The sequence below is a fragment of the Thamnophis elegans genome, chromosome 2, assembly GCF_009769535.1.
Source record: "Thamnophis elegans isolate rThaEle1 chromosome 2, rThaEle1.pri, whole genome shotgun sequence".
Classification (NCBI taxonomy): Eukaryota; Metazoa; Chordata; class Lepidosauria; order Squamata; family Colubridae; genus Thamnophis; species Thamnophis elegans.
In genome coordinates this window covers 132991059-133017587 of record NC_045542.1, presented here as the reverse complement: position 1 = coordinate 133017587, position 26529 = coordinate 132991059, and the positions used below count along the sequence as shown (strand labels likewise).

At 37.9% G+C, this 26529-nt stretch overlaps 1 protein-coding gene across 1 annotated transcript in view; it reads right to left on the bottom strand.

Moving 5' to 3' along the window:
* The window catches only part of FRMD4B (FERM domain containing 4B), a 161047-nt gene that overhangs the window by 48240 nt on the left and 86278 nt on the right, over positions 1 to 26529 (bottom strand). Inside the window, exons 8-11 of the mRNA XM_032212079.1 lie at positions 21610 to 21693; positions 16088 to 16153; positions 14566 to 14623; positions 11403 to 11489 (exon numbers count right to left, since the gene is read on the bottom strand). Of these exons, the coding sequence (XP_032067970.1) occupies positions 11403 to 11489; positions 14566 to 14623; positions 16088 to 16153; positions 21610 to 21693 (295 nt within the window). The remainder of the gene's footprint in view (positions 1 to 11402; positions 11490 to 14565; positions 14624 to 16087; positions 16154 to 21609; positions 21694 to 26529) is intronic.

The window sequence follows — 26529 nt, the reverse complement described above, 5'->3', positions numbered from 1 at the left end:
AAAAGTGGTACCACTCTAGAGTTAAAACTCAGAGGCCCCTCAGTCAATAGCACAATTCCCAAGAGACAGCCTCTGAGAATTGGTGCTCAATCCAAAGTAACCTTAGTAAGATTTATAGACTGAGGAGTTCAACAGGGAATATATGGTGGATCTTCCATTCTTATTTTCCTATCAAAACTTTGAGGCAAACTAGGTTAAAGAGTTTCCTTATGGTATTTGGGGAATTTCAAGGTACCCAGAAGATGCTTCTTCTGGTACCTTGTTGACCACTGGAATACAGAAACAGCTATTCCACAACAGCCTCTCTCTGCCTTTCTCAGCAAACCACGACATTGCTCAGGGAGTGTTGTGGCTACTCAGTTGACTCAATAGGGCAAGTGTAGATTGAAGGTGGCCCGTTGAGTCATTCTTGTATCTGTCACCTGCCACACCTTACAGTGAAGTTTGCTTGTCAAGTGGCAGATTCAGAAAGCTGCTAGTGGACATGGCAATAATATTTAGTTACTTCACTAGGAGGGATAGCATAGTGTTTTTGCTGCCAATAACAAAGGGAACAGAAAACTATTGAGCAATGTAGACAGGGGAGTGAGAACAATGTGTGAATATGTGTATATCTGCATGGGGAGAGTTTGTGTGCCATACACGGCTATGCATACATATCTATTGGCCTCTAAAGCCTACCTCAGGACATATGTTGCCTTCAGAGCCTCTGACAAATTATCCAGCTTTTGCCTAGAATAGCAGATGCTAAGAATAACATTCCTCCCATCTATCCAAATTCCTGCAACTTAAGTGATTCTGGACAGTGAATGAAAATCTGAAGCTATTTTAGTTTCAGTAATGCGCTCTGGTGATAATTTGAAAAGGTTTCTGTGTTAAAAAAAAAAAAGTAAACTATATTCTTGGATTAAGTGGCAAATCTTCTTTTCAAGAGAAAGCAAACATCAAAAACTTTAAATAGTTACAGAGAAGTATGATAATAAGTGTGCGTCAAGACTTTCCAAGGCTTTCTACTATTTCTGATTTACAGCACAGACATATATATTATTACTTATAATTAAGTGTTAGCAAATGGATACAGGATTCCTGAGTCAGTGATCATTTGGGAAAGATTTAGGACTTTTATATGCAGTAAATAACTCAACTACCTGAAATAAAACATCACATGGATATATTTATTGAAGACAGAAACTTCTGGTTTAAAGGGATTTTAATGTGGTACTGGGGGGGCACGTTGGAGAAGACAACGTTTAGCTCATTTCCCTTTCTTGCCACAAACATTGCTATTTACAGTAGCAAAGCAGCAATAATATTGTCATCACATTTTGAAAATCAAAGTTGGTAGCATAAAATACTAATCTTTTAGAAATGCCCATATTGTGTTCACTCCAAAATGTTTTCAGATTTTTCAATAAGCGTTTAATTTGCTTTATTGTCTAACATCACACAAGAATCTTTTACTTTCAATATTTATATATAGTGACTGTATTTAAAATACCCACTAATTTACAACCTTTGTTATAATCAACTATATTTAAGAATCTTATCTCTCTCTTTTTTCAAAATATTTCCTCTGTAATGGATAGAGTAGCTACTGAAAAAGTTTAGATATCACCATAATATATGTCGCCATAACAGACACAGAGCCTTGGGCTGTCTTCTCTTCTTTCAGCGCTTCAATTGAAAAAGGGGAAATAGAAATGTATAGTTTAATTAACCACAGCTTGGTGTTACATCATGCCGAAGGTGAATGCAGTCATAACTCAATTTTTCTTGGTCAGTTTCCTTATAAGCAGGATTTGGAAACCACTTGTACTAACTTGCCTTGATTGATTACATGCTATGAAATCAGTGTCAACTCTGAATAACTAATAGATTTTCTCCACATAGATAAGATTTGCCCCAATCTAGTCCCACAGGTCTTCTAATGTGCATATGTTTTTGTAACCAAATCTATCCATCTTGCTTATGGTCATTCTCTGTAGAAAGCTATGGAGATGGTCTTAAGGAAATATTCAGAAGCTGTTACAGAAACAAGGGCAGAAACATTCCTTAACAAAAAAAGATAGTGTTAGGAAGACAGGCTGGCTCCCCCTGACTAATGAGCTATAAGAGGGAGGGAAGATAAAATGAAAGCAGACTTGCAAAATTCTGTTACTATAGCCCAGGGGTATCAAACCCATGCCCACAGATGCATCACATACTGCCCCCCCACCCCAATTTAGCAAAGGAGAAAACAGTTGCAATACGTAACATGATGTGACACCCCGAGTTTGACACCCCTGCTATTTATTTCTCAATAAATTTTTCGGACTATAAGATGCACCGGAGTATAAGATGCATAAGATTTTGAAGAGGTAAATTTAAAAATATGCAGTATTTTTTGCACTTTGCAGGCCTCCCTTTTTTATGAAAAACAGGGCATGCAGAGAGTTTGAGGCCTGCAAAGTGCTCCGGGGGGAGGGGGCGCGAAAATGGGCCAATATTTTGCAAAAAACAGGGCATGCATAGGCTTTGGGAGGCTTGTAGAGTGGGGGCTGGTGGGACAAAAACGAGCAAAAAATGACCAATTTTCGCTCATTTTTGCCCTCCTCAGCCCCTAGGAACCCTTTGCAGGCTTCCCAAACCCTCTGCACATCCATTTTTGTTAAGGGGGCGGGGTTTCGTGAGGCCAAAAATGATGCATTAAGTGTATAAGACGCACCCAGATTTTCACCCTCTTTTTGGGGGGTGGGGGGGAAGGAAGAAAGGTGAGTCTTATACTCCTAAAAAAAAGTAATTTGTCTTCATATGTAGTCAGTTTATTGATGTGATCTACCTTATAGGGCTCACATTCTCTTCTCTTTCCTTCTAAACTTTCCCAATATAAGGATCTTTTCAATACAGCTAGAACTTTGTGGAATGTTTCACAGGACAGTATGATAATTTGAGTCTGGGCTCAAATGAGAATTCTAGATTCATTTGTTCAATGATCTATTGGTTTGTCTGACTGACTATCCATGGTATTCCCAAGGGTCTTCTCTAACACTGAGTTTCAAAAGTGACACTACTCTTTCAATCCTGCACCTTCAAAGTCCAACTTTTCCTTCAACAGAGTGTCACAGGGAAAATATTATCTGCAAGATTCTATAGTAAATACAGACATTTTTTCCCCAAGTATTATTCTACTAAGTCTAATATCCAACTATGCTTTGCTACTAAGCATATTTCCTGACTTCTGGTTCCTCTACTCTTGATGCTTGATCCTAAAAGGCAGGATCTATCACTTCAATGTCTTCATTGTCCATTCTAAGGCTGGTTGCTCGATGTATTTTTATTGATTTGATCTTTATATTTAATCACAGTGTTTATTTGTTGAATGCCTCCTTGACTTCCATTACTAGCACTGCAGATCATTTGCATTTTCAAATAGTAAAATAATATCAGGGTTGTGCAGCATTACTGAATTACTTCCTCCAATTTTAAAATAACGCTCATCTCCTTGCAGTCCAACCTCTCTCAATATATTTTCAAGATATATTGTAGTTGAATAAAGTCGTTTCACTCTGTCAATCTGTTTTGCCATATCTCATCTGCACTGTGGTTTTTTGGCTTCATGTCCCATGGATAGATTTTCATGAGGACAATGAGAAATTCTGAGATTCCTATTTACCCAAGGATTTGCCTTATCAGATTTTAACTGTTCTGGCATAAATAACTATGGCATGATAGTTCAGCACATTGGTACTATTCATGTAACAGAATAACGGAGTTGGAAGGAACCCTGCAGATCTTCTAGTCAAACTCCCTGACAAGCAGGATATTCTATATCATTCCAGGCAAGTGGCTGTCCAATCTTTTCTTAAAAGTCTCTAGTGATGGAGCACCCATAGCTACTGGAGGCAAGCCGTTCCACTGGTTAATTGTTCCCACTATTAGGAAATTTCTTCTTAGTTCTAGGTTGCTTCTCTCCTTGTTTATTTTCCATCCTTTGGTTCTTTGGGGCAGCCACTCAAATATTGGAACTCTGCTATCATGTCACTCCTAGTCCTTCTTTCCCTAGACAAAATCAATACTTGCTTATTATCATTTCAGTTGCCAAAAATTTAGCTATGTGATTATCTTTATTTAAGGTAACTAATTAGAATGTTCTTATTTAGGATAACTACTAGAATGCTATCCATATTTGCTCAGACATCCCACTAATCTTAATAAGATTTACTGGTGGATAAATATACATTTATTTTTGTTTTTTTCTAAGTTTGATAAAGTCAATAAGTATAGTTACAAATGTTCTATGTTATACTTCCCTGGAACTAGCAGAAGATAAAGTATGGCCTACATCAGAATTTAATTGACAGCAATGCTGGTTGATGTGTGTGTGTGTGAGAGAGAGAGAGAGAGAGTGAGTGAGAGTGAGAGAGACAGACAGACAGACAGGCAGACTGACTGACGCTGGTTGGGGTGTGTGTGTGAGAGAGAGAGAATGAGAGAGAGAGAAAGAGAGACAGACTGACTGACATACAGACAGACACAGAGACTGACCAACCTGGGTCTCCTAGTCCCAATCCAACTGATTCACTGGGAGATCGATGGATTATTTAATGTGGAGTTTTATTTTTGTGAGCTACTCAGATTGTGTGTGAATGGGCTGACCATATAATTTGTTTAGCAAATATATAAAATGTTAGCCTTTCATTGTCCTTTCTGTAGAAAAAGAGAACTGATAGTAGGCCACTATCATAGAAGGAAGAAGCAGAATATGGTGGAAGATACAGCAGCCAATTAAATTTGCTTTTTAAAAAAGTTTCTGAAATAAAAGCAGTCGAGTTGTATCCCTTTTCCCTACCTTGGTCTAGAAGAGGGTTATTCTCAGGTTGTACATAGAAACTAATAATTGTTTAATCTCTTCTCTGACAGCATCTTAAAAGAATGCAGAATTGATTAAGGGGCAGTGATAAAGAGAACACACTGAGTTACCCAGCTGGAATATAGCCAGAGAAAGAAGTACCCAACACTTTTTAAGCTAACTGGAGAAACTGTCTGAAATACCTCAAGGAAAACTGCTGTAACATCAGCACTGCCTTCCAAATGAACAAAGGGAAAGTGAGTTTGGACATATTGCAGCTCTAAATCCTGCAAAATATCTCAATACAGGCAGCCCTCAACTTATAATCATAACTGAGCCCAAAATTTTATTGCTAATTAAATTGTTAATTTTGCCCCAGATTACAACCTTTCGTGTCACAGTTGTTAAGTGAATCACTGCAGTTAAGCTAGTAACAATCGTTAAGGGAAACCGGCTTCCCCATTGACTTTATTAAACCGTCGTGAAAGGTGATCATATGACCCAGGACTCTGCAACCGTCATAAATACAAGTCAGTTGCCAAGTGCTTAAATTTTAGTCACGTGATTATGGGTATCCTGCAAAGGTAGGAAACGGTCATTTTTTTCAGTGCCATTGTATCTTCAAACAGTTACTAAATGAATGGTTGTAAATAGAGGATTACCTGTATATACAATGACAGGGGTGTCAAACTCGATTTCATTGAGGGCCACATCAGGGTTTTGTTTGACCTCGGGGGAGGGCGCGGGGAGGACATGGCCAGCCAACATCACTTTTGTCAGGGCGCCTGTGGTGGCCCAAGTGCTCTGCCAGTGAAAACGGGCTCCCGAGTTCAGTTTTCAGCTGCAACAGCCTCCTGCAACCCCCTGCCAGTGAAACCAGAGCTCCATTTTTGCTGGCAGAGGTACTGCAGGATAGTCCTTCGCTGTTTCCAGGGTGGCCCGGTGGGCCAGATCTAAGCATCCCGCTGGCCAGATCCAGCCCCCAGGCCTTGAGTTTGACACCCCCGTACTATGGTTTGTTATAGAGCCAGTTACTAAGTTTTGTAAGAACAACTGACTAGAGATGTGAAGATGTATGGAGTTAGAATGTTCTCTTTCAGATTGAAAGAGAACAAACATCATTCAATCTTTTGCCTTTAGCACGTATATACAATATCTTTATCCGTGGAGACCAGTTTTACAGGGATGGTGTGTGTACCCGAGTACCCTAGCAAATAGAGCAGCTTCAGATATTTTTTTCATAGATTACAACTGACCTGAGATTGCAGAGAACACTTTCCCTTTATGTCCCAAGGAGAGCTGCTAAATCCCACTTGCTCTACACATTTGACCAGAGTATATACAACTCACCCTTGCCAAACATACATACCCATTTCTCCCAGCAACCAGAATTAGCATAACCACTTACTTTTTAAGAGTGAAACAGAGCAAACATAGAACCACCCTTTGTGTCAAGAAACCGTATATACTCTCATCACTTCCATTACCTCCTACTTTAAAAGGAGCCATTGTTTCTTAGAATTAAAGCCAATAACATTGGCTTCTCTCACTTCCTTCCACATTGAATACTATTTAGGAGCTGTGCAAATGCATATTGTGTTGTCAAAAGAACTGCAGTGTGTTTGTTTTGCGGTGAAATGCAACCCCTGTCACTCACAGCACCAAGACCCATCCACTTGTTCCACCAGATGACCCTTATCTGTTCCAATATTCCCTACCCACAATAACCAGCCAGAAGCCTCTAGGAAGCAAGATAAATACATTTATGTTGCTATTCTTCCACAGGGACTGGTAAATGGGAAACATAATGTCTATGATGCTGCAAATAAGATATGACTTTTGTAACCAGCATCCTTTTTATGGCTGTATCATGTACGAGTTGCCTAATTGTCCTGTAAAATGGTGAATTTATTGAAAACAAAATGAAGATGAGAAAATGGTAATATAGCTTTAAAATATGGCAGGACATATTTTAAAATGTATTTTTCCTCCTTTCAATGTTATATTTAACTGTGTTAAATAATAACGTAACACTGAGCGTGCAACACTCAAACACTAGGATCCTTTGGATAAATCAGCCCATTTCAAGATCTTACAGAAGAAACTAGGAAGAAGAAAGAAATGAAGAAATTCATTTGGGTCAAAATGGAAAAACTTTCCCTCAATAGGAGTGGAGGCCTCAAACACAACCGGTACTCCAATTTTTATGTTGCTCTTTCATCAGTCCCCAGAAAGACTAAGACCACTTCAAAGGTTCACCAGGGAGGTCACTCTTATCAACCTAGCTAGGGGTAAGGATTTAGCAGTTGGAACATTTACATACCAATGACTTTTTGCTTACTCACCTAAGGAGCCTGTCCAGATTAGATGAGAAATGAAACTTCCCTGTGTCCCCCTAACAAACTTGCTCAGATAGAAGAAGCTACTTGGATAAGTAGCAGAATCTTTCGAACCAATAAGAAAAGAAGTCCAGTTGCTATGCTTCAGCTTCCAGACAACTCTACCTGGATGGCTGAGTATCTTCACCGACAAAGGTACTTCAATTGCATAGGTTAAGATGTTAGTTTCTTGGACAAGTTCCAGGCCAAGAAATAATAACACATTATCCATTCATTAAAAACCACAATGACATTTAATCCTGCAAAAACATTACATGCAGCACTGGTAGTTATGGTCAAGACTGTCTGACAGCTGCCTGATGTATTCAAACAATGATCCAAATTTTTTTACTGGGCATATTATTTAATTCTTTTGCTTGCATGTATACTCCAGACTCCAGAGCCTTGCAGACTGTTTTGTTCAATGTTGTCTTTCTGATAACCAACCATGATTCTTAAAGAATGATGTAAGCCCGTGATGGCAAACCTATGACACACGTGCCACAGATGGCACACAGAGCCCTCTCTGCGGGCACACCAGCCATTGCCCCAGCCTAGTTCCATTGTGCATGTGTGTACACCTCCCGCCGTCCAGCTGGTCTTTGAATCCGCTTGTGCACTTTTTGACCTGTAATTGCTTCACTTCTAGCTCTTAATTCCCCATCACTGCATATAATACACACCAGACAATGAGTAGAAACTGCACCACCATAATTGTTAGATTTATTTATACAAACTTAGATACAATTTATATGGCTGCCCATCTTTCTTCACGACACAGGACAGCTAAGAATAGATTAAAACCATAGCAATAAAACCCAGCAAAAATAGATCCCATGAGATCTTTAATGCAGTGGAGCCCCCCAGCGACATTCATCCTACAGATATAAGCCATGCAACTAGGCAAACTTTAGATGCCAGTTCCAGGCCTGTGAGAATAACTGTTTTAAAATACTGATAAGGTTGGAGCCATCTGAATCTCACAAAGAATGGTATTCTATCTAAAGGATAGGCACTGCAACAGACAAAGCATTTTTGAGCAGCATGATGGAGATCAATGTGGGAATAGAAGCAGTGTGTCTCCTCCTGCCCCGATTCACATTAATTCTCCCCAAACAAAGCCAAATATGTCTGCTCTTTTCCCTTCTTGAGAAATTAATACGGTATCCTGCTGCTATCTGGGAAGTCGGAAGGTTGAATTGTGTTTCCTGCTCCTTTCAAACTTTCAGATTTAGAACTTTCTGATTAAAACTATACAAGTCATTGTAAATGGGGTATACTTCATCCACAGTGAAGATGAAATCAATGGATTCTAAGAAAAAATTTAAGAAAATTCTTCTCTTCAGAGGTTCTAAGCAGAGATATCAAATGCACTTCATCAAAGTGCAAAGATTGGTATGTTGATAATAATGATGCTTTTAGATTCATTAACGTTATTTCTGAAATTAAGCAGAGACTGGGTAAATTTGGGCTAATGTCCACATTAAAAACTAATAATCCAATTTAGACTAGCTATGAACCACTAGATATTTTGATGATGAAAATGAATCTGACATGCCCCTGCTTCCTAAATTTAAGTTTTCTTTTTCAAATTTTATTTATTATTTTGCCCTGAAGATCACATCAGTTTGTCATGGCATTCTCAGTACATTTATTCACAAAAGGTGGGTTTTTTTTTTTTTTACAGAATATACAAATGCAGTGTGAATAAAGATATAAATGAGAGATTGGACAATACCACCAAGCTTATGTTTGTTGATATATTACAAAGCCAATCAGTTGAGACACTAATATTATTTCTGGAGATGATCAAAATAAACTGGATGGGCAACAGTAGTTTCTCTGTCACCATATGGGTTTAAGAAAGGACACTCTATTAATGATCATTGGATCTCCCCAGTTGCCCTCATAAGTATTCTCAGTACATGAAACTGAAGCTACATGGATGCACCCTTTGAGACAAATAGGGCTTACAAAAGCTCAGCAGAGAGTAAACTCAAAACTGTTTGCAAAGTCACACCAAACTCAAAATAATAAATTTCCTAGTTCCAGAATTTTATATTCAAACTAGAGGTTAAGGAATAATGTTTGACTATTATTACAATACAATAAGAAATCACGAGGGTGATACAGAATATATGAGAAATGAAGAAATTCACGGGAAGAGCTTACATCAGTGATGGGTAACCTTTTTGTTGTTGCATGCTGAAAGCGCACACGTGCTCACACAACAGCACACACCCGTAGCCATAATGCAATGCATGCCCCCCCCACCCGCTACGCATGTGCTCCTCCCAGGTGCCCTACACATAAGCGTGTGACCCCCCATGCCCCACGCATGTGCTCCACCCGTCTCACCCATTTTTGGCTTCCAGGTTGCATGCTGGAAGCCAAAACGGGGCATGGGGGGGGCGACGTATGCGCTACCATGCCTCGTTTTGGGCCTGGAAGGCCTCCTGCACCAACCTGGAAGCAAAACCGGGCACAGGGTGCTGCACGAGGCCCCAAAATGCAATGTGAGTGGGGGGACCACCCATGAGCAGCAAAGATTCTCATATATCATGTTACTCTGTTAAAAGAGGCTGCACACAAATCTGCTAGGAAACTTGAACATCAGGATGACATTTTAACAGGATTGAAATCACTTTTCTCATTCACTCATCTATCTGGGGGGAAAAGGAGCTGATAACTCCCAACCCCCATATTTTACAGAAACTTTTCTGTCTGTTTTATGTAAATGTTAACAAGGACAGGAGACAAAACAGATTTAGAAGATCTGATCTATCTACTTCCCCACACATTGGGGTTCCTGAAGATGCAACTATTTTCTAGAAAGCTAACTAGATGTATCACTCCATTATATGCGTCACTTATGTTCCAAGGAGAGCAAATTGTGCAATCAAAAGAAAACATGTACAAGCTGTTAAACCCAAAATATTCTGAGGACAAGAGGAACATCAAAATAAGCAGCTTCCAGCTTGGATTTCAACATAAAGCAAAAAGGCTGGGAAGAAAAAAAAACACATAAGGTGTGTTTCCCCTATGGCACACTACCATAGTTTGAGTTTTCTCCATATAGCTAGCATAGAGTTTACTCCCAAGGTCTTCAGAACTCATTCCAGATATTTATTCTTTGTTCAAGAAATAATGATGAGGCAATTTCTATGTATAGATATCCCATCTCAGTTGTCCTACAAGCTTTGTATGGAACAGAACAAGTACCTCTTTTCCCCTGCACTCTCACATGTAGAAAATACATCAATTGAGATTGTGTTTCATATGCAGGCACAAAATGTTGTTTTGAAAAACTGCTTAGCATTTCAGAGAAGAGCAGAAATTTGTGGGGAGGATAGAAGTATAAATAAGACACCGCAGTTGAGATTTCCTGACTTGGCAGGAACAATCACAATAGTTACCTTGTAACCTAATCTTCTGTCCAAGCAAAAGTTAGAAGAGTTGGAACAATTTAACTTGGAAAACATGTTCCTAATCTATTTCATAGAATTTAATATAAAATGATGCGTGTTGTAAAGGAAGTACATTGAAAACATTTTTCCTCCCTGCCATATAATACTTGAACCAAGAGTCAATCAGTGAAGTGTTCTGGCAGTAGAAGGATGTACGTCTTCACACAACACTTCATTAAACTATGGAACCCATTGCTATGATTTCATGATGAATTAGCCAAATTAATGAACTCATGATGGCTATATGGAATCTTCCTGTTGCTTTACAGAATATCTTTTAATATCAGTTGCAAGGATAGGATGGGGAGAAAAGTTAGTAGGTTACTATTTTAAATCCTGCTGGGAGGCATCTCAGGCATCTGACCAGTAATCTGGGAAGTTCATGGAACATACACACAATTAAAATATAATGCAAAACAAAGAAAATATGTGCTTCATTCACTCTAAAACCATTTTTACTGGCTCCAATTATTTCAATAGACCAGAACAGTCTCTCTATTCTGATGTTCTCCAGATGTTTACTGGACTACAATTCTCATATTCCCAGTTTGGCCACCTTGGTGGAAACTGTAGTCCATTACACCTCGAGAAAGTCAGACTGTGGGAAACTGCTCTAGAATTAAGAAATACTTTTCTTTTGCTGAATAACAAGGGGAAAAAAGGCGCAACATAGTTCCTTTCCATTTATATATTACGAAGACAAATGCATATATACGCAGATGGACTTACTTTTCTAGGTTTGACTTTATCTTGTAAGTCGTACTGGCCAATTCCTTTATAACTGATCCCAAGCCACCACGGGATGCCTTGTTTATCCTATGACAGAGAAGAATAGAAGTTCTAAGGCTTTAGCAAGAGTCAAAAAACTTCAGAGTTGATATAAGGTTTCTTTATTTCATCCTGGAACAAGTATAAGCAGGTTAGGGAGATTGAAGGCAGCCCTTTGTTAGCACACCTGCAGCTGACAGAGGAGGTTTATTGTTTGAAGGGGTCTGCTATTCCTTTCCCAGCTGGAAGATGCTATGCAAACAGCCACAGAGCAGTAGGGAAGAGAAGCTGCTGTATTCTTTGAAACCATGGCTAGAGGTGGGGCAGACATGGAAGAAAATCTGTGGGAGGTGAGCAGCAACTGTAAAAGAAGACTCGATGAGGGACAAGTCCAAAATAAGGCTGAACTGTTGAGAGAAAGGAATGGGCTGTGTATACACTTTGCACAGTTCCATATGTATTTACTCAAACGTACACTTTATTCAGCTTGAAGTCCATAAATTACCTTAAATGCACATGTGAAAAAGCACAAGGTTAGCACAAATAGTTATTGTTTATTTTAAGAGCAAATATCGGGCTGACATATTTTCTTGGTGAGCGCACTAGACTTCATCTTCCATAGCGCTCTATCCAATAAGGGAGAATATTTGTAGTTCAAGCTTGAAATGAGGGGTCCTTGGTGTTCTCTGAGCTGGGTTGTTTTCTTGCAGACATTTCATTACAAACTAGGTAACATAATCAGTGCTAGTAAGCACTGAGGTTTGCTCTGTTTATATTGTAGTGGCTTGCCCTGTCAGTGTCGGTGGGAATGGTTTTGGATGAGCTCTTTTTCAAGCAACAAAACAGTAAACCATAGTACTGTACAATAAAGCAGGGGTTCCCAATCTGTGGGCTGTGGCTCATTGGCCACTGGGCCCCATGAGTGGCTAGCCAGTGCGTGTGCTTGGGTCACCGTGAGACCGCTACCATCGCCACGAGCGTCACGGACCATTCGCACACCTCCCCCTCGAACCGCTAACCTAGAAAGTTTGGGGAACCCTGAAATAAGGCATCACTTCCATAACTTTTTAAAGTAACTTTGTAAAGTACGTTAAAAGAGCTAGTGAGATATTTGTTAAAGTGCTGGACCAGGAATAAGGAGATGCTGGTTCTGATGCTTCCTTAAGCATGGAGGAGGTTGGGTGACTTTGGGCCAGTTACTTTCTTTCATCCCTAGATTAAAAAATTGAAAAACATCCTGGCAGCCAGCCAGTGAGAATACCACTACTGCAGGTTGCCAAGAAAAATGCACAGACCTGTCCATGAAGTCATCAAAAGCACAACAAAAAGAAGGGGAGGAGGTTGGCTAAATTACTGTATTATTAAATTGTTTGTGGCTAAAATTAACCAAATACCTCTAGCTCAAAACCAGCAAAAATAAATTAAAGGAGAACTAAGCAAACCAGAGAATCCAAACACAATTTATGTATGAAGTTGACTCCACTTTTTCCCCCTAAAAAAACCCCAAAGTGATTTTTGCTCATTTTATTTTAGAGGGAAGTTTTGGAAAGCCATTCTAAGCTGCTAAAATAAGATGCTGTTATTGTAATCCTCCCGGGGAACAGAGTGGCTTTAGATCTAATAGCTTAAATGCCATCTCCAGGCCATATCCCAGTTTAAGGCCCCATTTTAAAGGACTGACAGTTGTGCTGCAAGGAAATTGCCAACAGCACTTTCAATAATGGAAGGCTTTTGCTCCGCCATGTCACAATTTATTCAATACCGGTAGATGCCAACAAATGAGCACATCCATCAGGCCCAAATAGCAATAGCACTTAGACTTATATACCACTTAACAGTGCTTTGCAATCCTATCTAAGCAGTTTACAGAGTCAGCCTATTGCCCCCAACAATCTGGGTCCTCATTTTACCCACCTCAGAAGGATGGAAGGCTGAATCAACCTTGAGCTTGGTGAGATTGGAATTGCCAAATTGCAGGCAGCCGGCAGGCAGCAGAAGTAGCCTGCTGACTGCTGGCTGTTTTTGACCACTGTGCCACCACAGCTCTTAACCCACTCTATTCTGCAACATTTTTTACCCACGGTGTAAATATGAGCGTTCCAGGAAAATGAAAAAGTTCTACAATATACTGAGGCTATAAAATGTGGAAAACATGGGGAAAAAACTATTTCATTTAGGGATGTCTAAATTCCCTTTCAAAATGGGGATTTGTGAAACAGAAGACGTTTTTGAAAAGTTTGAAAAAGTGCTCATTCGCTACGCAGGGTCAATCTACATATAGAGAAAAGCCTAAGTATGCCCAGATGATATCTATGCCTCTGGAGGGATGTCTGAATAGGAGTGTTGCTGTTCATATACATATTCAGCAAACTCATTACAGTTTGAGTGGAGTTTTAGATGGCATGGATTTATTTGCTTTGTTATTAATATAACTGTATGTCTCTTTGAATGCTAGCCACATTAATGTAACGTAAGTACTAGCTTCTGAAGGTTTTATTCAGAGATGCACAATGCTATTTGCATTATTCTAATCAACTAACACTGTAGCTCTGAATGAGTAAAAAAAAACGCTCTTGAATAAATTATAGGAAGTTAAATACTGTATGCTAGGCATTCTAAATAAAAAATTAACATGCTAAATCTTGCAATATGTTAACAATGCCCTTCCTGCCCTATTTTTGTTATTTCTTAAAAACAAAGAAAGACACTCCATGTTCATGTAGTCTTTTCATTATTTCCTATGACTAGCAATTCTCCAGGACCTTAAGCCAAAGTCCTTGCCATCTCCTGATCATCTGATGAATGATTATTGAAAACCATAACCTAAGTATAAGATCTGCATTCACGCAGACTCCACTCAAAGTGCTCAAGGTGGATCCAGGGAAGCCAAATCACAAACAGCTGTATGAGTAAAGAACTTGTTTCTGAAGAGAATGAAAGATGACGAGAAATCAAAACGTTCTCATGATAAAAATTGCTGAGCTGAAAATGTTAAAAGTCTTTAAATGGGGCACTAGAACATGAGAGCATCTCATTTTGTTCAAATGAGTTGCTTTTATTAGAAGAAAAAAAAAATACATACAACAGACAGTTTACTCAGTTTTGTTTTCCAGTACTCACTAACCTTCACTCCATAATAATGGATTCCATAAGTAGGCAGAGCTTCAACCAACTTCATGTACCTGCATGGATATATATACAGCTTCTTCAGTAATATCTTCCATTAATACACATTACCTAAGTGATGTCTTTGGATTCATTGATTCTAGATACCTAATTTTGAAACTGCCCAACTGCTTCACAAAAGGACTGGGAAGAATTTTAGGTTTCACATCAAAATGTTTTAGATGCTTTAATTATATAAAGCATCAATCAACATTAATAGTCTGTGTACAAACAAGTTCAAGCACAGCAACAAACTAGTTAACATTTCAAAGGAGACTATTAAACTAGAACCAGGCTTTTTTTTTTATAACCCCCTTCTGCCCTCAATCCCTCTGAAGCTCTTGGGGTTGCCAGGTACTTCCCTGAAAGTATTCCCTTGTTATAACAACTGAACTCCATCAAGAACTTGGCTTCAATTCTAGCAATTGAACTCTCTTCAATACTAGTCTAGATTCTTATCCAAGTTTAGCTCTTGGGAGTGTTCAGTTCTTCTAAATCAGCTTCATTGTAAATGTAACTTGGCCACTTTGAGTGCATGTCAGCCTCCCCAAGTACACCAGACGGGAAAATAAGACCAAATGAGTTAAATGTACTTTTATTGTAAGGCTACATAAATCTTGCAAGTATGACAGTACAAAACTTCTCACCTCCAGTTTTAAATGTTTGATCGACTGGGCAGTTTCTTCTTCTAACTGTTAATCTATGGGGGGCTGCTGCCTCTGTTATCTGATTATTTCCTAGGTACCATATCTTTCCTCGCCTTTTCCCAAGTTCATTCCCTTATTCCAATACTGTGCATGACATAAATCTGAACAATAAAATGTTTGAATCCCATAGGCCTGATCCATTAAGCATCCACTCATAGGATACATTTGCTTATACAACTTTTGCTGATGGATTGGTTTCTGGTTTATCTCTAGGTTGGAAGGCATTGTTAAGTGGATAAATATGCTATCAACCTTAAGTGAGAGGATAGCATGGACATGGAGGAAGAAGAGCAATATGCTGGAAGATAATGAGGCAGTCTAAAACATTCCCTCAGTTCCTCAGGGTTGCAGAGATAGGACAAAAACAAGCTTTGGAACTACATGGATTACTGTACTCAGAAAGTGTCAGCCTCAATCACAATAGTTGTCAATAGTTCAAACAGGGCTAAAATCTGTTCTGTGCTGTAACTTCTCCCATTAATAGAAGTTTGCCTTATGAGATAAACCAGATAGGAAACACAACCAGAAGAGGCAATTCTACTTTTTTTTGGTAAGGTTACATTAACAGAATCTTGCAAGTCTGACAGGTCTTCTCCTTCCTCTCTTTAGAGTCTAAAAATTAGAGAGGGTTTCTTCTGCACCTTTTGCCCACCCCACATTCCTGCTGAGGGGGGCTAAGCAGCCTTTTATCAGTTAACCCTTGGTTGTGTCTCATTGACTTGTCTTCCAAGGTCATTCCCACATACCATTAAAAGAGCTGAATAAAACACTTACTGAACAATCGCTTGTCCTCTAGTCAGCCCCTTATTCTTAATGTAATGTTCGATGACTCTGTCCTCACTGAGGGGAAAAAAAGCAAGAAGAGTTTATTAACAGAGGAAGAAGGGTTTTAGATCTGATGTTGCTCCAAATGCATCTAGGCCAGGCAAAACATTTCACAGAATCTCTCTCTAAAGTATAACACCACCACCACCACCACCCCCGTTCTGTCCATCCACAAAACAAATGCTCTGAGTTTAGGATGGCACAGAATGGAATTACAGGTTAAGTCTCTTCTAGAGAAAATACTCTATAGCCTGGATGTGCGCCACTTCGTAAACTGTAACTATGGAGAAAGGGAGCTGCAGTGGCTATAAAGATAGCAGAGCTATATCAGGTTGTAAAAAACAAACAAACCCGAGCCTCTGCCCAATGCCGTTCAGATATGTTGGCCTACAATTTTGATTATTCCTATCCAACAAGATTAATGACTGGGTTTTTCTGACACATGCACACACTGAGACAGGGCAAAAGCAAAACCTTTTATTTTCTTGTATGATTTGAAGCATACTGCAGTAATCTCATAATGACAGCAAAGTTATTTACCACAAAATTATCATGTGATAAAGAGGTTAATGTGGTGGTACGGGACTAAGGCAATCCCAGATTCAAGTCTGCAATCTTCATTGAATTTGCTGTCTCTCTGTCTGTTCCATCTAAAAGGACTGTGGAGTGGAAATCTCCTATCCTGAATGTGAATTGGGCTGCTTCAACCATTTTGGAAGATTTCACTCTTGTGTCCTTAAAACTGAGCTATTTGAAGCTTAAAGCACTTCCAAAATAATTGAGATAATGTGTTGAAGATATGAACATGGTCATTAGTTTTGAAACATTTTCCATATTGCTCTGTGAAGGAATATAGTTCAACAATTATGATTAATATGTCTCTATTTTTCTCTTTTTCCTCTCATCCCACGGTGAAAAAAAAGGTATATGTTATTTTATTTGATTACATTTATTTCTTGAGCATCAAAAATGAGATCAGCCTGCATACTTCTTGAATGAGTAGAAGCTAGACAAACACATGTACTCATGAATAAACTGAGAATTTTAGATACCAAAATATACTCCAGAAATTGGGTTCAGATTATCCACAGATGGATTTATCCATAAGAATATGCAGTAATGCTTCTTAACGTATATAGAAATAAATTCACTGTAAGCCCATCCCTGAATAAATTGATTCTTTAATTTTCAAACAAAACACCATGAAAAATGGCTAAGCTGGGGATTATTCCTGGATAAGTCAATTATAAAAATTAAAACACACAAAAATTTCAAGGATCGACTTATCTGTAGGCGGTGCAATTTTCGTGGTATTTTAAAAGTTAGAAATGTGAGGGTTGGCTCATCCACAAATTAGTTTATTCACAAACATATACAATTGTCAGATCTGGAAGCCATCTTTTACATTTGGGCCTTCAGACCTGCCACATTTTCCCACATTGAGAAAATGGGAGGGGGGAATTATATAGAGAGTGAGTGATATACAATCAAAATAACATTCTTTCTCAGAAAGTCAAGGCCATGTTGCCCTGTAGCTGCGATGAGGTGACTGAGTGGTATCTCCAGTTTTGGATGGTGTCTGATTAGATCATGTGATGGACATGTGGGTGCTGGGATGGGACATGAACTTTCATTTGGGTGGGGAAAATCTGGAAGCTTTCAGTGCCAATATGATATCTCTAATAAAATGGAATTTTGAGGAAACTCAGGCCTCGGAGTCTTCTTTCGTTGGGGGTGTTACTTGGAACCCTGACATACAATATTCAGTATAATCAGATTTTACACCAAAGACGTATACATATAGAAACGGATGTAAAGAACATCCACAAGGCAACTAGAATTCAATTAATTTGCTCATCTTCCAGAATTATTAATGATTTGCTATCGGTGTACTTGTGCATTCTACATGGACCAAATGGGCAAATGTCTATAAAATTTAACTTAAACTTAAAACAGAATTCACAATATTCTAAAAACAAAGGGAATAATTCTCCAAAGATGTATTTTACAGACTAAATTGGCCATCCTTAAAAAAAGAAACTTCCAAGACAAGTTTACAACATAAAACAGCTGAGCTTCAAGAGAATCAGTTCTCTTTTAATCCAAGCAAAGTCAGAATGAATGAATACACGTAAGTACACATTCATATAATACTATAGACCAGACTTTTTGAACTTTCTGATGTGTGAACTTCAACTCCCAGAATTCCCCAGCCAAGCAAGGGGAATAACACTGCTATAAACTGTTAATCATTCTGGAAAATTTATTTACCTTCAAATGAGATACATTTATAAAGAAAGAGTAGCAATTCTCCCTTCCCACGTTCTCCATATTCTTGAAGTTAGGATTTTGAGTGACTATGAACCCTCAAGTCAGTGCTGATTCCTAAATATGTCTTTTAAAAGGGAATAATCCCTATAGCTGTGATTGCTTTATAGAGGCATTATACTAGGAGGCAACAATTGAGAGGACTTACTTCTAGTTTTATAACTTGGTTGTTGCTTTCCCAGCAGTAATTGGTTGGCTGTTGTGAAACAAAGTATGTTGGGCCCAATGGATTTACAGTTTTTTGCATCAAGAACTTTTACACTATTTTCCCAAGATGACTATAGGAACTCTTTGTTCGTATTAGTAATCACAAGTTATAATTTAAGTAGGACCTAGGGCTGCCTGATATTTTTAAAGAAAAATTCGGTAATTTGAGTAACTATTGCAGACAGTAATGTCATATGGATATTAAATGAACCTCTTCCAAGGAAAAATGGTAAATATTAGAACTCCTTTATTATGCCACCATGAAAAATGGTTAGGTCTGATCATACGGAGAGGAATTGAAACAAGGAAGATTTTGTTTCTTTGTCAACAAGATAATCTCTAAATATTTGTATGATATCCCTGGGCTCTAAGTAAGTGGTTCTGATTTTGGGTTTCCCAAAATTCCTTGTGAATTTTCCTATGACATAGCATTTTTACAGAAAAAGCTAGTGACTTACCAGAACATACAAAGGCTGTTCCACTGTATGATTAGGCTTCTAAATCCTTGCATAACCATGCCCAGGATTACAATCCAAAGGGATAAGCCATCATAAACTATAATAGCCACAGACTATTCTTTGCATTATTCTTCATTAAATTCATGTAGAAGCTTGATTATGTAAAGAAAATTTTACAATAACAACTTGACAATGATGGACTTTTAATGATAAGACAGCAGCATATTTTCATTACAAAACTTTGCTACAAGGAAGCCTGGAAACAGCTCTATAATTAATAACTAGCTTTTCCTGACATTGTGCTCTCCAGGTGGATCCACCATGCTGACCTGAAATTCTGGAAGTTGCAGACTCAACTCTCTGTAGGACATTGGTTACGGAAGCTCAGGGAAACCACTAGAAACCAAAGTGCCACTTGCAAGTGTTCTTACAGTATTACAGAAAATGGTCTCAGTGGCTCAAAACACCTTAGTTTTACTCACAATCCTAATCATGCTTTTCAGATGTTTAGTTTTATTCAGTATTCAATATGTTACTCCTGATTAGCTATATCAAAGCAAACTGAAACTCTTAAAAAGGGTGGCAAGTAGACATGCATTTCTTTCTTATTTAAGTACAGGTAGTCCTCCACTTGCAACCATTTGATAACTAGTGAGTTATCATAGTTTTTCATGCTTATAACCCAGAGGTGGGTTCCTACTGGTTTGGCTGAGTAGGTAGTAACTCGGCCGCCCATGCACCTGAACTGGTTCTATCGGTGGCGCTGTAGGCAGCGCCATCTTGTTTTTTTTCTTCTGCGCATGTGCAGAAGCAATTTTTTCAGTACTATGCATGTTTGTGTAGCACACTTCAAGCATGCACACACACACCCAAAATTCGGATGTTTGGCAAACTGGCTTGTGTTTATGATGGTTGCAGTATCCCGGGGTCATGTGATCACCTTTTGCAACCTTCTAATAAGCAAAGTCAATGGAGAAGCCAAATTCACTTAACAACCATGTTGCTAACTTAACAACTAAAGTAATTCACTTAACAACTGTGGCCAAAAAGGTTATTAAAATGGGACAAAACTCACTTTCCATAGCAATCTCTTGCTTAACAATGGAAATTTTGGGCGCAATTGTAGTCATAAGTTGGGGACTACCCCGAGTGGGATATTATGCTTTATTTTATTAATAAAAATTTCTGGATATTGTTCTCTTAAGCAAGTAAACTTATTTTTAAATCCCACGGTTGGACTCTCATATACTTATAGTCTCCTACGCTTTGGTAGCATTGTTTTCCAGAGTTTGGATGAAATACAATCTTATTTTTCTGATAGATTTTTCAAGCAATCAGAACAGGAAGAAAAGTTCAACAGTGCCATAATAATACCAGGTTATTAAAATCTGTTCAGGAGGCAGTGTGTTTTATTTTATAAAGCAGAAGGATAGAAGGCAGCAGCCATGGACACCAAAATGCTTCTGAAATGTTTCCTGGAGAAACCATGGCCTCACTTACCACATGGCTTCTATGATTTTAATATTCTTTCAATTAAAATATAATAATTAAATAGGGAGATGTTATGTCACAAAGTGCAGTATTATCTGTATTTAGAAAAATGCCTTTGGGTTCCAAGTAAGCTTTGTAAGCATTAAAAATGATGCTTGGTTTGGAAATTTGCCCACTTGCCCAGAAAAAAGACAAAGGTAAGCTGGAATAAAACTGAAAATCTTGGGAGGAGAGTTAATTAAGGAATTAGAGGGGTTGGTAGGAGCAACCACACCAGTTTTTCTCCTGAAAAACTGTTGTTCTTTGGTGACTTGTAACACAAGCTTTAGAATAGCCATTTTGCATTCAAAGCTTTTCCCTTTAGGTGACCTTAGATATTACTGTCAATTGTTCACACATTTTTAAATTAATAAGGAAGGAGGATACAAAAAAAAAAAGACCAGGATCCTAATATGATGCCACTGCAAATTTAATAATTACCGTATTTTTTGGAATATAAGATGCACCTTTTTCCCTCAGAAAAGAGGCTGAAAATCTGGGTGCGACTTATACACTGAATACAGCATTTTTTGCCTCCCGAAACTCCACCCCTTCACCAAAATGGCCATGCATAGCTTTTAGAAGGCTTTCAGAGAGCACTGGGGAGGGCAGAAATGAGCTACAAACGCCCTGTTTTTTTTGCCCCCTCCCAGCCCCCAGCAGCACTCTATAAGCTTCCTAAAGGCTACCCTTGTCCTTTTTTGGGGACAAAAAACGGGCCCATTTTTGTGAAAAACGGGCTGTTTTTTGTTAGTTTTTGCCCCACCCCCCTAGGAGCACTCTACAAGCCTTCTAAGGGCTATTCATTCCCTTTGGGGGGGGGGACAGGCTGTTTTTGGGAGGTTTGCAGAGTGCAAAAACTTTTTAAAAATTATTTTCCTCTTCAAAACCTTGCTGCATCTTATACTGTGGTGCGTCTTATACTCTGAAAAGTACGGTAGGTCTTACCAATAGGCAAGTGAAGGATGCTCCTGCAAAGTCTTGGTAGGAAATGTAGGCAAGTTCTTCAGAGCTTTTCTTGCATTTTCATCACTTTAAAAAGACAAGAAGAATGGCAAAATGTTATTATCCTGGAATCAAAACGATGATCATTTCCATTAACCCAAAATCCCCAATTTTAATCATGGCATATTTCATCTACCACAGCAGTCTAATCCTGTAGAATTTCTTGCATTACTGTTCTACACAAAATATGTTCATTTACATTACCATTTTGATTAAGAACACAGTGCTGCTAAGGAGATCCAGTTGTTGAGAAATGGATAAAGTAACTTTCACTGGCTGTGATTACTTCCAGGATGTTTTTTGGTTATAGGATACATGTTGGTTTTATAAAAGAACCTGCAAATTTTTTAACATGGAAAAAATGGATGCTAAAATTGTAAAAGCAATCCCGATTCTAAAAAGTTGAGAAGAAATACAGCATGAGGAAAAACAGCTTTAACCTGTGACTTGCTTCAAGATGCAGGAATTGGGCAAAAGTCCATCTAATTATTTTATGAAGGCAAAAACACGTGTGGTTGCTGGCACAAAACAAAACAACACAAAAGCAGGCAACATTTTGGGTTTGCATGCAGGCTTAAATAGCCCAGTCGGGTTCTGCAGGATTTTGGAATGCTTTAATAGGGATCTGCAAGAACCAACATGAATTGTTGGTATCTAGGATTCACTGGGATGACTGAGTCATTACCAGATGTTTGATTTCCTGATGGTGCAGGTTGATAGATAGGTGACTTCTTAAACAAGTTGCCTTATTCTTCAAAACTAGGCCACATCCTTAAATAATTTAGCACTGGAGGGATTATACATCATTGATAAAACCTACATTTAATTTTTCTGTAATTTCTGCCCTGGAATTAGGAATACTGAAGTAGAAGCTATTGAGATGCACATCTCCATTTAAGTTGCTTTACAAGATGACTGATGCGAGGCTGAAACTCAGGGAGTCAAGATATGAAATAATAACTACAATAAATAAAACTATTTCTTAGATGAACAGTAGAATAGCAGCATGCACTGGTTTTCTCCTTTATGAATTAAGAGTCTTATATCAAAAGACACTTCTCACTGAGGTAGCACAAGCATCTTTATAATAAGTGGGCAAAATATTTTTTCAATTTGGAGGAGTAAAATGATTTTAAGGGAAGAAGATTGGTTGCTTGGGCCTTATAGAATTTAAAAATCGGGAAACATGTTCTAATGAATTTGCCTATTGACTCACATATGCATTTATTGTGGATATAACTATTAGAAGGAAAATTATGTTTTCATTACAACTCCCGTAATCCTCTAAACTAGAGGGAGAAAAAAGCATTTTGTTTATTTTGGGTTTCAGACTAAGGGGTATACCCAGGGGGATGAGACAGTAGGCTAAGTATCTGCAAACGTTTAACCCCTTAATTTCCTGCAAAAAAAAATACTGTCCTGTTTCTATTTTTGTTTTGAAAGGTTGTTTTTTTTTAAAAAAGGTATCTTAAACTTTGCATTCAAAAGTGCATTTTACCACCAGGAAAAAATTAATTCCCAAACATAATTCTGTTAGTCCAAGGAAGACAACTGTTATGATCTTCAGATAAACTGGATTACACCTTCTATTTTCCTCAACTAGTATGATCTCTGGAAGTGGATTACGGGAGTTATAATGAAAACATAATTTTCCCTCTGCTAGTTATATCCACAATAAATGAATATGTGAGTCAATAGGCAAATTCATTTGTATAACATGTTTCCTTCGGCTGTTCATCTGTATTCCAGGAAGCAATGAAAGGATTTAATTTCAATTATGAGTTCCTCAATAAAACAACATTTCTCAATGCCCAACTGCATGTTATTTTAAAGATGCCGACAGCATGGGGTGGAGAAAAGAAGGCTCCTTACTATAATTCTTAGATGAAGCTTTTATCTATTTGCAAAAAATGTTACCCATTAAGATATGGGAACTATAAGAGGTCTCAGAAACTATCATGACTGCAGTAGCAGACAGAGGATTAAAACTGCCATATTCAATATAGGGATCTTACCCAAATTGGATCTCCTGCCCCTGCTCTATAGTAAAAAAGGCAGAAAATGCACAGTTTTCAACTACAGTTTTAAATAGCATGTAATTTGCCCCATGTGTCAAACTAAACATTAATTACACAGCATTCAGTTCATCGCCCCCCTTAATGGTAATTCATTTACCCTACAATACTTATGCAGAAGCTGATCCAGACTCAATTTAAACCATGCAAGTTGGAGAAACTTACACTTTCCCCCAACTTGTTATTTCTAAAATCTATCTCACTTTCCCCACCTCACTTGTAAAAAAAAAAAAGGAGGAATAATGGTGACTCAAAAAGAAGAAAACTAAATAGACTTAAAGAATCAAATCCACCCAGAGGGTTATAACATGGCCACAATCTTTACTGGATGTTGTTGTATCCAGTAACAATTCTGTAAATGGACCAACATTAAAGATCAAGCCTGTTTCCTTGTAATTTTCAATGAATTCTTTGATTTCAGTCAGCTACTAATATTTAAACATCCACCTTACATTTAATGTCTTACCTTCATAGTGAAGGAAAGAAGAAATTGGCAGTATTGTGAATGAGTATGAGTAGAGCTAGCTGTAAATTACGGGAAGGGAAGACTAACACAACTGAAAGTTGAGAAGAATGTGAAGTTTCCTAACTGAGGATGCGTAAAGACACGCAAAGAACGTCAGATGTCTATCTTGTCTTCAATGGTTTAATTAGCCCTGTATAATGCAATGTTCATGAAGTTCCTTAGTCAACCCTAACCTTTTTTTCTCACGACTCATCACGGAAATTGTAGTTTAACATTCACAAAGCCCTCACGTGCCTCATTTTACCCTGTGAATTTCTCTGGAAAGAAAGGCAGGGAAGATGAACTGCCTGTAAGACAGTGACTATAAAAATAAACGGCCATTATGGAAATTTCTTCTATGAAAGAAATTCAGGGCTGGAGATTATGGATTTAGTAAACTGGAAAAAAAGAATCTGAAGCTCAACAAAGCTTCAATCCCTTGTCTTTAAGGCTGAGCAGTTTTAACCTTCGGTGAACCCGGCATGACCCAGATGAGAGAGCGCTCACTGTTGTTATGCCCATCTGACCACCAGGCAAAGAACAATTTAACAAAACAAGATAACTAAAAGCTTCAGCAAAAAAACCTGAATGATTTTACGATGGGTAAAGATTTTTTAAAATCCAGTCAATGTGACTTGAGGGATGACTTACTGATACAATGTAAAAATGGAATTCTGGACTTTATTTGAATGATTTTCAGCATTGGAGATTCCACTCTCAGTTCTTATCCATTACTGCTTTTATTTCAGCAGTCACTGCATTTGGCCCATTTGAATTCGGATGAACATCTGCAGTACATAATGTATGGCCAATTAAGACCCAGTTCGTGGAAACTGGAGACAGATGGAGAGCCATGTTTGACCCCATGACAGGATACTGAACAGAAAAGGTAAACAAAAGATTTTTTAAAAAAATCTTGTTTTTTTATTTTGAACAACTTTGCTCAGAACAGCAATTTAATCAGATCCTAAAAACATAGAGTGAACAGGATAACATTCAAATAACTATTTTTAGAAGTCGCCCATAAATGGATTTCCCCCAGGGGTATTTTGAATTTAAAAATCTTTGTCTTTGGGTTAGCATTTAATGGTCAGGGCTAGAACAATCAGTTCTGCACTTGGTCCCTTATTTGGTGAATGCCAAGGGTGGCATCGTGAAACATGTAAAATGAACCCTAATGAGAACATAATCTTAACAGAAAGTTGGGAAGAACTAAAATAGTTGTGCATATTGTATTTTAGCCAATAAAGTTGTTTTATGTGCATTATTTTTTTATAAACTTTCATGTTGGCTTAACATAGATAAAAATATTATTTTTTGAGTATGATTTCATAATTTGACATAAGTGTTCTAATTAGAAACACTTGACGGTGGTTGGCCTGTAGTTTATTTAGCTGTCCAGTATGTCAAATAAAAGCTTGGGTTTGTTTAGATAATAAAAGGCGAATAATCAGAATGTCCTTGTCAAGAAGAAAGAAGATGATAGAGTAGAAACTAAAGCCAGAGACATCAATGGTTATTAATCAGCAAATTATGTTGAAGATGATATTAAAGTTCAGAGGAAATTATACAATCAATCACATTCATCCAAAGGCTCATAATTATAATTAGAATCTATTAATTCTAACATGTATATTAAGCTCTTGGCTCAGTTCGTTTCTACATGAAAGAGTCAATTCACTTTGGAATATTACAAGAACAGCCAAAAGGTTATTCTGAGCAAGATCCAGGAAAAAAAAGGAAGGGTATAATTAATTATAACAATTTTGCTCATAAAACCTGTGATATAATCCCCTGAAATGTTTTAGATGCCTGATAAACAGAGGCCCATTAACTAAAGAAACACTAAACAAACCACAAAATATTCCACTGAGATTTCAGATTAACAATTCACCTAAACTGATCTCATAAGCTTAATTAAATATTTTTTTCCAACTTTGGATGTCTACCTTGTTGAACTCAACCACTCATTTCTTATGATTATTGAGGAAATGTAATTTAATTGCTTTAATTTTGTTTTACTAAGCTTTAAAAACTTTACAATTAGATTTTTTTTTAAAGTATCATTATATTTCAGTTGCTGCACATAATAAAGTCTGTTATGAAATATGGCTGGGGAAAATAAATGTTGAACCAAGTGACTTGTTTGTTTGCTTTCAGATCTGATGGCTTGAACAAAACAATAAAATCTGAGCTGCCTATCACATCCTGAAAATCCATAGGAAAGCTTTGCAACAAGCATACATTGTATAATACCATATGCAGTTAGGGCTCATATAACGC